The 13352-nt window shown below is 39.6% G+C and overlaps 1 protein-coding gene across 36 annotated transcripts in view; it reads right to left on the minus strand.

Annotated features, from left to right (window-relative positions):
• MADD (MAP kinase activating death domain) overlaps positions 1 to 13352 on the minus strand; it is an 83051-nt gene that overhangs the window by 45338 nt on the left and 24361 nt on the right. For 21 of the 36 annotated variants that reach the window (XM_081855426.1, XM_081855416.1, XM_081855413.1 and 18 more), the window contains exons 6-13: positions 11325 to 11438; positions 10414 to 10494; positions 7513 to 7569; positions 5888 to 6066; positions 4125 to 4360; positions 3331 to 3487; positions 2579 to 2682; positions 791 to 984 (exon numbers count right to left, since the gene is read on the minus strand). In XM_081855426.1, coding sequence (XP_081711552.1) covers positions 791 to 984; positions 2579 to 2682; positions 3331 to 3487; positions 4125 to 4360; positions 5888 to 6066; positions 7513 to 7569; positions 10414 to 10494; positions 11325 to 11438 — 1122 coding nt within the window. The remainder of the gene's footprint in view (positions 1 to 790; positions 985 to 2578; positions 2683 to 3330; positions 3488 to 4124; positions 4361 to 5887; positions 6067 to 7512; positions 7570 to 10413; positions 10495 to 11324; positions 11439 to 13352) is intronic. The other 15 variants (XM_081855428.1, XM_081855427.1, XM_081855421.1 and 12 more) reach the window with 1 other exon arrangement.

Consider the following 13352-nt stretch of genomic DNA (forward strand, 5'->3'; position numbering starts at 1 on the left):
CACATAAAATCCAATAATTATATATCATAACCAGTCTACTTCCCCGCTCTCAGATTTTAATTTTTTTAAGCATTCCTATTGGCTTGGAGAATATGAATATGTGAGCACCTGTCTTTTATTAGTAAGGAATGAACCATATGACTGCTGTTCACCATAGTTTTATATCAAATACGTAATTGTGACATATCTCAAATACATAATAGTGACATAAATTCACTGTCATCTACTTTTCTCTAGTCACATTGGCCATGTTTTCACATCACGGTAAGTCATAAACCATGGCTTCCCATACATGAGCCAATCATGCCCAGTTTGCTTCTCCCCACAAGAGTTAGGAAGGGGGAAAAGCAAAATCCTTGGCTTAGTGTTATGGATCATAGTTTGTTTCCTCCATGTACTAGCAGGGAGAACAAAAGAGCCCAGAGAGGTCCATTCATTGTAAACTAATAACCATGGTTTACTGTGATGTGCATATCAATAAATATTATGTGCACACCAATAAATATTAAGAACACAAAATGACAAGAATTTTTTAAATTATTTATTCTCCATGTATCTTCCAAAAAGAAGTCCAAAGCAGCTAAGAAATCCTTTCCATCCCAAAGCTTCAAGGAGCTTTATGCCTCGGTCTTTGCCTCAGGCTGATAAGAAGTGGTTCATGAGGGAACAAATGCCCCAAACAAATCCAGCCTTGGATGAAGACCAAAGTAGTAAAACTCCAATGAGGGTCCTTCCTATCATTCCTGTATCTCTTGCCTCCCTTACTTATACAATAAGCCCCATTACACACATGATTCACTCCATGGATGACAGTGCTGGGGCTGCTGCTGGCTGTAGTGCTTGAACTTGACCGAGGCTGATTGTTGTCTTGGGAGTTTTCACTATCAGGGGCTTGTTCATCCATATCACCCGAGTACTCCTGGAAGTCATCAAATTCCACTTCACTTGCATCACCCAGAGCTGCATGGGTTAGAGGATCCACATCTGTAAATAGATATTATACACATAAGTTCATAGGGTCAACAAAAATCACAAAGGCCCAGTCTGCATGTAACACTAAGGCAAACCATGGCTTAGCATGTGCTCCTCCCTGATCCTGCTGCCGCCATGCTGCCTAGGCTAAGTGATGGTACGGCTTAACATTACGTCTGAATCTAGGCTCATGGTTCGTCTCCTTCAGACAAACCATGAGCAGTAGACCAATACCAAACTTTAGTTACAGGTTGTGGTTTGTCTGGAGCAAGAAAAGCCATGGTCCCAGATAAGGCGTAACTCTTTGCCAAACCATGACTTAGCCTACAAAGCAAGGTGGCAGTAGGACCAGTGGTGGGGAGCAGCTGGGAACTTTCATATTTGCTAATTTGCCATTTGAAAACTGGATCAAAATCTAACTCTAAACAGCAAAATATGCAAGCTATTCAAAATGTAGCTTTATAATTCTTTTCTATAGGGGTAGCTAACTATTATTATTTTTTGCCTGTGGGCAGCATTCACCCTTGTCCAACTCTCTAGGGGCCATCTGCCAATGGTAAAAGCGACCAGATGTGGATGTGGCCACCTAAACTCTCATACACAGGCCCTCCTTGCTTATCATATGATTGATCTGATGAGTGTGAAAGGGAGCTATTTGCATCCACATTAGGGCAAGTGGCCACAGGGCATCTCAGCACTATGTTCTACTTTTTTTGCCACCCTTGCAAAAAACTAGTGGGGTCTGAGTTGGGGGACAGGAAAAAATGCTCGGGGACCACATCATCATGTGCCTAGGTCAGGAGTCAACCACTCCGGCTTTAAAATGTAAAAAATAAAGGGAAGTAGTGTCCAAGTCCATTTACTTGATGAGAAAATATGACATTTACAATGTACCGGTAAGTACTGACCAGAAACCTCAATAAAACAAAAGCCAGATTTTCTCCAGTATGGCTTTTAAAAAATATTTCTATACTGCCCTTCACACTGCCTGTCACAAAGCTGTTTACAATATAAAAACACAAAAAATGCATAACATAGTAACAAACAAAAACAATACCACAAGCACCCCACTGTTTAAAAGGCCATAGATTGTAAAATTAGCCAAAAGCCTGGGAGAAGAGGAATGTTTTTGCCTGGTGCCTAAAGATATGTAACGAAGATGCCAGACGAGTCTACTTGAAGAGAGCATACCAAAAGCAGAGAGCCACCGCTGAAAAAACCCATTCTAGCTGCAAATGACATTCTAGTCACAACGCTGCTGGTCTATGACTGTAATAAACTGATTGAAATTCTAGTCACAACTGAAGATCCCTGACCAGGTAAGAAAATGTATATTTAACCAAAAAAAAGCAGCCAATCAGCTTTTACCTATACTGTACTGAATACTCTCTTCTACAGACTTCAAGAGTGATACGATTATAGTAAACAGTAAAACTTTAGGCTGGGTGGCACAAGATGTTGAAAGTAAATATACCTGTTTACCTAAACACAAGATATCTTCCCAAGTCATTCACAATTAGCTTAGGTTCTTTCTCTCTCAAAGCAATTAAATCAGACCAAAGCATGCACGTAGAGTTAATTAAATTATCAACTCAAAGTTACTCACTTGGAGTGTCACCGTTGATGTCACACTTCATCATTTCACTAACAAAATCACCAAGGGATGAATACGAAGAGCTGGAGTCATCATAATCCACACTGTCACTGCCACTATTTTAAGGGGGAAAGGGTGAGAAAGAATTAGAAGTGGCAAAAAAGGAAAGAAAAATATAAAGCAATAGAGAATGAGAACAGACCAGCAATAGAAAGAGAAGCAACTAAATGGAATATTTTATACTACAAGGCTATGGTGGCATAGGTTTTGTTAAATGAACAGTTTCTCTTAAGTAGTAGGTCGTCATATATACTGTATAGCTCTGTGTTTGGAAATATAATTTTTAAAAAGAAAGGGGACAACTGATTTTTACTTTACCAGAAGCATTTTTAAAGGGTGCAGAAGATGGAAGGTTAATAAGGAGGTGTTTCGAGTAGCATACTGCAGCAACAGAGACTGGTGCCTACACTTTATCTTTTCAGCACTAGCCAAAACCCTTTTTCTTCTGCCAGTCTTTTAAAAATGCTTTTCAGAACCTTTAGATTTGGATTTTATGATACCCTGAACTTCTGATTTGACTGTAATTTTTTTATCTTGCATTGTTTTATCTTGCATTGTTAATGTAATTGTCAGATTATCCGTTAAACTGCTTTGGAAACCAGTGCTGGAAGAAGTATTGAAATTTTTCAGGGGGAAATGGATAAAAAACCAGAAAGACAAAGGCCACTTAGAACCAGCTACATAAAGTTGCTCTCCCCACTAACCTATCATCAGTAGGTTCAGAATCTGTTTCTCTCTCTATTGGGAGACTCAGTGCTTCAGCTAGTTGAGAATTGCTGTCATAGACACGGTAATGAATTGGCTGCAACTGATGAGCATACCACTTTGGCTTATCACCAATCAGAGCTGGGTCAAACATGTCTGTAGAAATAGTAAGAAAAATGAAGTTATTTCCATGATGTCATCCCCCAAGTCTCAATCAAGTGAGGCTGCAGCTGCCCTACAGAAATTATATTGTAAATGGTAGGCAAAACATCAGTCCATAGAAAGATATTTGCTTAATGGGGTTTGAAATGAAACTGAATGTAGAGCTGTCCCTCCATAGAACAGATACATACATAATTTTATTTGTATGCCAACTTTCCACAGTTCAAACCATGCTCAAGGTGGCTTACAGCATGAAAAAATACATAACTACAACACAACAAAAGTAGTCATGAGCAATAAATAAAACAATAAAAAATACGCAACCAAATATAAACTACAACAATTCTACACATCTGAATTAAGATACAAAAAACAGCAACAGTCCCCAGCCCAAACACACCAGCCCAAGAATCAGTTCAGCAGCCTCAGCTTTTTGTAGCTGGAGTCAGTTAGGGCCCTGCCCTTCTATGTCAGGTGAAAAAAGGCCTGCAAGGCAAGGGGTAAGCCTTCCAGGTCTCACAGCCAAGATGGTCAGATAGGGTGCAGGAGACACTATTTCCTGACACTACTTTTGTATTAGAAGATTCAGCATTAATCAAGAGGTAGCAGTAAACACAAGGCCAAGACTTACTGTTGTGGATTCTTTGGAAAGCATAATTAGTTGGGTTGAGTGACCATTCCCCAAAGTATTCCACTGCCTGTGTCTTCGACAATTTATCTGCAAAAGGTGTCTGTTTTGGTCTTGAGGCTAAGAACGAATTGGCCTGAAATGCAACCACTGGCCGGGGGAAGAGGCGAAGTGTGCGAGTATGCATCTGGAATCCTTGTAAAACATTTGGTGAATTGAAGAATCTCACCATGGCAACCCTAAAAAAATCCAATAGGTTGGTAATATATTCAACATGACAAATCTGAAGGACACAGTACATTCACATATCATGAAAAGCAAATTCTACATTTGCCTCTAGTAAGGGAAGAACAGCAGAATAAGTTCGCCCATTCATAGCTAACATCAACTGCGGCCTCAAGACAAAATATGCCCTATGGAAATAAAAGAAACACCAGTGCCCCTATTGTGCTGTGACCAAAGAAAAATATATTTGGCTTCTATTCTCACTTTCTTTGCAGCAAGCCTAGGGTACAAAGATGATACTGAGTTCAATTATCAACTCTGGAGGCAAATAATCTCTTTTACTGTAGTTGGGCCAAACAGCCTAAGCTAATGGAAGGCACTCCACACCACTGAAGTCTCAAGTGGCAGCAGTAATGGAACCAGGAGAAGTCCCAAACTATGATCCCACTCTTTCAGAGGTAGTGTGACCCCTTCTAGAGCAGGCTGGACATTGAAGCTGGATAGAGGAACCATCCACTAACCGTATCTCAGTCTTGTTGGATTATGTTTCAACTTCACACAGTTGAAATCTGGCTGGTTGAAATCCCGCAAATTGATTGCTCACAAGGCACAGAGCTTAGAAGCTCCTTTTGCTTTGGGTTTTCCCAACATGGAAAGAACTTTTAAGCTCTCAGACCTGCTAACTGTGCTCTGGAACACTCTTGAGAGATCTCGTGGAAACTCAGATGGTCCCACAAGATGTCACAGGAGCATCCCAGAGCCCAGTAAGCAAGTCTGAGAGCTTAAAAGCTCTCTGCCTTCCTTGAAAAGAAAGACAACCACACAGGTGTGGTTCCAAGTGTATATGCATTTTTCCATGTACATGTCATTTCTGGAACGTAACCCTCACAGAAGATTCAATCATACAGTACTACAACCTAACAGTGACTCAGTACATTCACTGTCTCGCCTGCAAAAGATGAAAAGGAGAAATGGAGCTGCTTGTCATCAGCATAAAGAGGACAATGAGCTATAAAACTCTGTATGAACCTACTCAATGGTTACCTCTACATTTTTTTTCTATTTTAAAATTTCAATTAGAAAACATAGTCAGATTTAGCAGAACATATATCTCAAAACAAAAGACTAGGAATAGCCAACAGGATGCTCTCCAAACGGTGTAAATCACATCTTTCATAATCCATGACCCACTGATCGTGCTGGGCTTGGGCCAATGTTAGTTGTTGTCCAAAATATATCTGGAGGGCATCACACTGGCTGACCCCTGTAATGGACTGTGTGGAATCCATATATACACAAGAGAATCTCATCCTCTAGTCTTATGCAGCCTAAGCAGTAGAAAATATTGTTAAAAACTAATGGTAGCTCACATAGAGTGTGTTCTAGTTTATAACAATAAATGTTCATGAAAAAGACAATGAAAAAGCACTTGCTTTTTTACTGGAAGGCCACAGCATTTCAGCTAACATTTTCTGCAGCACAGAGCAGCAGACCTTCCAGTGTATTTGGAAATTTAACAAAAATACATTGCTCAGACTCACCGAGTAGCCACATCCACAGAGTCTACATCATTGCCATAGATCAGGGGGTTGAACTCTGTAGAAGGTGTGGACTGCATGTCATTGTGAGGTTTCCCCGTAAGCAGTGGGATCTCCTGGCTTTCATGAAACTTCTCTAGGTTAAGAATAGGCTGGGTATTCAAGCTCATGCTAGCCAAAGCCTGAAGGGCAATAGGTCACAAGGGTAATAAATAAGAACGGCATTGTCAAAACTGCTTAAACTCATGGACAAACACAACCCAAGTGCAATGTTCTAGTTCCCCAGAATCAAAATACACCTCTTTCAGCAGATCAGTAAACTTTTAAGCACTCTTTGACTAACCTTTGACTGCTCCAAGCACAGAAAAAGAGAGGACCTTACAACCATTTTACATAACAAATTTAGAATGCTGAATGGTAAATTTAATGACTTATTGGTTGACTAATTTAGTCACTTTATCTTGCCCAAAGCAACCCAAAGCAACTTAAAATCCCCCAGGCTAACTAGTATTGGGAGGAGGGCAGGTGAGTAAAACAAGATTTATAAATAACACCCCCCCCCAAATATACTGGAAACTAACATGAGGAAGGTGAAATCCACCCTTTCAGTAGCTCAACTGTATAAAACCAGAGGATGGGTGTGTTAAAAATTAATAAACTGAGGCACTCCACAGAGTACCCCAAACACCAGAGATAAGGCAGATGGTGGCACAAAAAAGGACTTTTTTCCACCTGTAGTATTCCAATTGTAAAACACCTTTCCTGAAAGAAGGCACCTGGAGTTCACTTTGTTATCCTGTAGGCACAGGGTTATGCCCCAAGGTATATTAATAATTTCACATTTGTTAAGTACTGGTTGTTTTACAAATTTCCACTGCTGTTTTTTAATGATTAATGCCTTCGTGCATATTTTATTACTTTTTTTGGATTTTTAATTGCATTGTAAACCACCCTGTGATAATTTTATTTATTTATTTAAGATATGTGTATGCCACCCTTCATAACAATCCACTCAGTATTATTCTCTGCACTGAGATCCCAACTCCATCAATTTAAAAACTATCTTTTCAATCCAAATAAAGGTGCAGGTTCACTGTGCCCTTTCTCATAACTGCTAGTCAGGGAAGCTCAGATTTCTAGGACAGTGCACTGTTTTAAACTCTACAGTCTTCCTCAGCTCACATGGCAAAGCTAGTATTTTCACAGAACTAACAACTCATGCTCTGACAACATCACCCAGAACATGAAGCATATAAGAGTTAAAGTTTTCACTTCTGCATGTAGTACACAATCTCATCAATCTAATTTTGCCTCGTCCTCCACTTCTTAACAGTTGTGGCCATCCTACAAACCTTGTGCCTTTCCCCTCGACCTGAAAAGTGAGATGAGTGCCACATTCCATAGTTGCCTTTGACTGGACTTAACTATCCAGGGGTCCTTTACCTTACCTTTTTTTAAAAAAAACCTAACCCTCCCCGTTTTTCTCAATGTCTGCCTCTCTCTCTCTCAATGTCCTTGTCCTTCTGTAAAGTTCATTTCCCCACCCCACCCCCAAAGCAAATAAATCAAAACAGGTTAAAAAATAATCCAATGGAAACTTGAGGCAGAAAAGAGTAAAATAAAGACACCTTTTTGTCAGGCGTGAGCAGCTGTTTCTGAGTGATTGCAGTCATGCTAACCAGACACTGGAGGCAAGATGGAAGATCACATGACAACACCAGCGGACAATCAGAGGCAAGACGAACACATGATCACAGAGAGACAGATGGAGAAAAAACTATTACTACTAATACCACAGATGAGAAAGGAAATAAAAAGGGATCATAAACAGTCACAGTTCCTGAGCAAGGCCAGACCGCTTTCACCCCACACATCTGCTTGCATACACTTTTTTAAAATGGACTACTAGCCAGCTGTTTTCAATGTAAATATTTATAATGACACTGATCTGAAAGGGCAGTAATAAGCCCGTATATATTTGTTAAGTATTTATGCATGCATAATACTGTTGCGCCAATATTTCCCACTACCATCACTATGTTTTGTCACAAGACAGTCACCTTCACGATGTCACCCACATTTCCTTTGCTTTACCCTGCAGATAGTAAGGTTTTGTGTCTTGCATCATAGAATGAAAGGAATGGTTATTATTCTTTTGTTAATTCACTTCACACTACTCAAATGTGTGGGAGTTTTGCTGAATAGCCCCTAAACTGTGGAGAGAGAAAAGCAAACAGATTCTGAAAGAGTGGCTGGGGATTCTACTGTAAGGGTCAATGGCTGTTCACTGCAACAGGTTACACAGGAAATCACGAACGGTTAAATGTGTAGTTCTGCTCTTCTATGGGAGCCAGAAACAGCAGCTTTTGTACTGCTACTCTTAACACTTTACCTTTAAATACTGCATGCAGCATGCAAGGAGGTGTGGGGGAAAGAACAGAAATAAAATCATAAAACCTATTTTGACAGACTCATTCAATCTGACTAAAACCAATAAATAGCTTCACAGGATTAGAGAAAGAGAACAAATATGGGCCTCATAGGCAGCAATATGAAAATGGAGAAAATGATGATTAAGAAAGGGGAAGACAAGACAACTCAAAGCCCAGAGATTCTAAAGGGTGTATCATGCGGGAAGCAGATTTGTTTGTAGATATTAAGTACTGGTTTAGATGGTTTTAAATGTAATGATGAAGCGTTTTATGTAGTGCACAATATGCCATGAAGCTCTGATATGTATGATTATCTTACAATACCACAGGTTTTAAATGGGGGTTGATTAAGGATGAGATAAACCACAGCCTACCACAGCTTCAAATACATGAAAATGAGTTAACAATACACAGTAATAACACCTGCTGATTTCAATGTTTCATGACCACACCAAAATGCTCATATGAAAACACACTGGTGGGTTTTTTTCAGGGGGGGGCGTGTCTCCCAATCCCTCAGAGCCAACTGGGGGAAGCCCTGTTGTGCAAGCAGAGGTCCTTGCACAGGGCTTCTGCTGACAGAACCGATTAGTTGAATCTCACCCAGGATTCCAAAACATAACAAAGTGACCTGGTTTGGATGTAACACTAAATCATAGTTCAGTGTTAGACTCACATGTTCCCCCTTTTCCTTCTGTCAGGGCTTCAAGGAGTTCAGAAGCTTTCACTTCCATGTTAGATTAACTGCGGCTTATTGTGCCATTCAAACCTGGAGAATGTGTAGCTCATTTTAACTATGATCAGCTGAAACAAGCCAAATTCATACTGGTTTAGGAAGCTGGCTTGTTTCAATTAATTGTAGTTACAATGAACCATAGTTTAGGGATTGGACAACCCACTAAACTCTGGTGGATCTACAACAGAAGCAGAACCTTCAGTTTTCCGCCTGAAAGTCACACCAGAGGAGAGGCCACAAGTCTGAGGCTTGCTTTCATTTTGTGAATCTAAGTTTGGCCTCATTGAGGGGCATAATTTCAATATAAGTAGGAAAATGAGAGCACCCCTAAACATTTTTTTAGGGAAAAAAGCACTGGTTAAGGCTATTAGCTATTTACAAATCTGATCCAAAGCCTTTCTTACTTTTTTTATCTCTAGAGGCTCCTAGGCATTTTTACGTAAGCTTCTCTAAAGTAGAAACAGAAACAGAGGACAGAAAAGTAAGAAAGGCTTTGGATCAAATTGTAAATAGCATGCCACGAGAAGATTATTGTTCAAGAAAAACAGCTGAAAAATGTAAATGGCAGGTCCTGCAGTTTCACAAGCCAAGTCAAATGAAAAAATAAGTGAAGCTAAAAGAATATAGAGAGGCAATTTTTTGTTATTAGGGGAAATTTACAATGTGCTGTGAAAACAAGACTACAACTTCTACTTTGTGCCACTTAAAAGAGAAAGAACTGGGGGGGGGGGTCAAAGTGTCTCCTCAAGGGAAAGGATACTTATTGGCAGTGGCGTAGCGTGGGGGGTGCAGGGGGGGCCGGCCGCACCGGGCGCAACATCTGGGGGTAGGGCAAATCCACGGGTTAGGGGGCGCAAATCCACGGGTTAGGGGGCGCAAATTACTTGCCTTGCCCCGGGTGCTGACAACCCACGCTACGCCACTGCTTATTGGACCTTTGTTCAATAGTATAATTGGACAGAATCTGCATCTAAACACACACCGGCTTTCCCTAGTCATCCTCTAACCAAGACTGACTGTGTTCCAAAGGAGCCATTGCAAAGATATTTTTTTATTCATGGCACAGAGCTACAGAAGCCCCATTTTGGACAGCATAATTTCCTGCATTGAATGAAGTATCACTAATGTATCCACTATCAGCTACCTGAAATAACTCTCTTTAACCACATTTCTCCTAATTTAGAAATGTTTCTTCACAGAAGTTGAAATAGTCATATTTACATTAGAGAGTCCACTTTGAGTCTGAACTTTAGCAATAAGTTGTCTCATTATGATGCTGCAAACTGTCACAGCATCCTTAGTTATCTAATATACCAATAGTGGAAATTACCCCAGCCACATTCACTAGAATCCTTACATACCTGCTTTAAGTGCTTTTTCAATTCTAAAGATTCTGGTTCCGGCAAAACAGGTAATGACTCAGCATTTGTAGGAACAATCACCTGGAATAAAAATTTATAGAGAAAATTGCGTTTACAAAAACTCTTGGAGTGGACAGTCTTTTATGACTTCTTGGAAACAAGACAGAAATAGGGGCAGGAACCTTGAAGTGGATTTAATTTTTCCTATTGCTTATGCATTATTGGCTGTGCTCTAAGATGAATTCAGAACTGTCAAGCAGATGATTTGGTTTTCTAATCTGTCAACAAATTAAAATGTGACCTAGTTATGTCACTTTGCTCCTTGGTAACAATTGTTTTAGAAAATATTTCCTTGCCCTTTCAATGAAATAATTTTTTTAAGCGTCAGAAACAATCACCATTTAATTATAATTTTAAATTGTTCTTTTAAATATTGTTTTAACATAAAAGGCCTATAAATATATTAAACCAATAAACATATTTTGATTTGTTTTGCACATCAAGAAACATTTAACAAAGGCTGTATGGGTGTGGCTATCCAAAATGTGTATTTGCTAAATTATAAATGTGTTTTTAAGCTGTCTTTTAGGGTTTTGCATTTCCAATGCGGCCTACATAACACAATATAAAATATATTAAAAATCAGTAATCAAACAGTTACAAAGGACAGTGACTTAAAAGCCTAACCAGAACCATTTCAGTAGGTTATTACAAAACAACTTCAAGCAAATCTGCAGTTTAAAAAACGAACAGCTGTTAAAACCCTTTAATACATAAACAAACAAGGCAACATCTATTTTGTGTTAATTAAGAGAAGGAGGTGGGATTAGGAAATAAAATCATAACACCCACACAGTCCCCATCAAAAGGAATTATATATAAATGCTGTTTTATGAATAGGATTTACCTACCTTATTAGTATCCAGATCAACTAGCCATACATCATCTGGCATTTTAAAGTCTAGTTTGTAAAGAAAGAAGCTGGCTGGGACTCCAATGATATAGGGTGTTGGGGCCAGAAGCAGCTGTAGCAAGCAGAAAATATTAATAAGGAAAAAATCTGAATCCTTACAGCTTTTCTGCTAACAATCCACCCACAATCACTAAAAGCAAACTACTGGAGAGATGACGACACTTAAAAGCATAAGCAAATGTTGCTACAAGAATTCATTAAACTTTGGGCTCAGTAAATTACTGTGAAAACAATAGATGCTGTAGCATCACTGAGATAAAACAGGTGCACATCTGAATAGTAATCTGGATAGGAGACCACTGTGCATGTAAGAGCAATATATTCACATAAATAAGTATTTTTTAAAAGAATTTATCAAACACTGAGGACAGCAGAAGCTGAGAAAACATCTAAATTTGGGAAGGCCTCCTTGAACAGGTAGAAAATGAGCTTTTCATTAAAGGACCAGATTATAAATGGAAGAAAACTGGTGCTTGGAAAGACAGCCTGTGGTAAAAATGGCAATCAAAATGATACTGTGTTTGGAACAGCACAAAAAACTGCAGGGGAAATAAGAAGTTTTGTGGAGAGCAGCAAAAGAAAATATTTGACAAAATAGGCCAAAATATGTCCTTTGCAAACATTCTACATTCTTAAAACAAAACAAATTCCTTCCAGTAGCACCTTAAAGACCAACTAAGTCAGTTCTTGGTATGAGCTTTCGTGTGCATGCACACTTCTTCAGATACACTGAAACAGAAGTTTCCAGACCCTTCTCTGTCTGTAGAATCTGTTCCAATTCTACAGACAGAGACTCTCACCTAAGAGATCTACAGCAAACCTTTTTAGAACTAAAATACCCAACAGATGAAGTTAGACAACAGATCAACAGAGCCAGACTGATACCCAGAGAGAACTTGCTGCAAGACAGACCCAAAAAAGAAAATAACAGAACACCTCTAGTCATCACATACAGCTCCCAAGTTAAAACAGTACAACGCATCATCAGAGATCTACAACCTCTCCTGGACAATGACAGTTCTCTTTCTCAAGCTCTGGGAGGAAGACCTTTCATTGCCTACAGACAGCCACCCAGTCTTAAACAACTCCTAACCCACAATAATACTACAACCAGACCTAACACGGACACTGGCACCAGAGCCTGCAATAAACCCAGATGCCAACTTTGCTGCCACATACACCCGGACAACACCATTACTGGCCCCAACAACATCACACATACCATCTCGGGACTATTTAATTGCTCATCGTCTAACATTGTGTATGCCATAAAATGCCAACAGTGTCCTTCAGCTCTCTATATTGGACAAACAGGCCAGACCTTACGCCAAAGAATAAACGGACATAAATCGGACATCAGGAATCACAAGACAGAGAAACCAGTAGGAGAACATTTCAATCTCCCAGGACATTCTATACAAGATCTCAAAGTAGCTGTTTTACTACAAAGGAATTTCAGAAATAGACTGGAAAGAGAAGCTGCTGAATTACAACTTATCACCAAACTCAAAACCATGGAGAAACCTGGTCTGAACAAAGACCTTGGATTCTTATCTCATTATACATGACAAAGCCATTTTTCACCTTTTCACCCCTTGCTTTTTCCTGTAAGACCTATTGCAGTCGTTAAGAGTCGTCAACAGGCTCATCACAGCTATCTGCCAATCACCCATTCCCACCACCCTTCTGAGTAATACCCCTCCCCACCTTCTCACTATATAGAAGGGTCTGGAAACTTCTGTTTCAGTGTATCTGAAGAAGTGTGTATGCACACGAAAGCTCATACCAAGAACTGACTTAGTTGGTCTTTAAGGTGCTACTGGAAGGAATTTGTTTTGTTTTGACTATGGCAGACCAACACGGCTACCTATCTGTAACTCATTCTACATTCTTGTAAAAGGCGGTAAAAGAATAAGCCTAAAGCTTTAACAGCAGCAAGTAAAGTTGCTGGAAATTGTTTTCCCTG

The sequence above is a fragment of the Podarcis erhardii genome (genome assembly GCF_964252035.2).
Source record: "Podarcis erhardii genome assembly, chromosome: 1".
Lineage (NCBI taxonomy): Eukaryota > Metazoa > Chordata > Lepidosauria > Squamata > Lacertidae > Podarcis > Podarcis erhardii.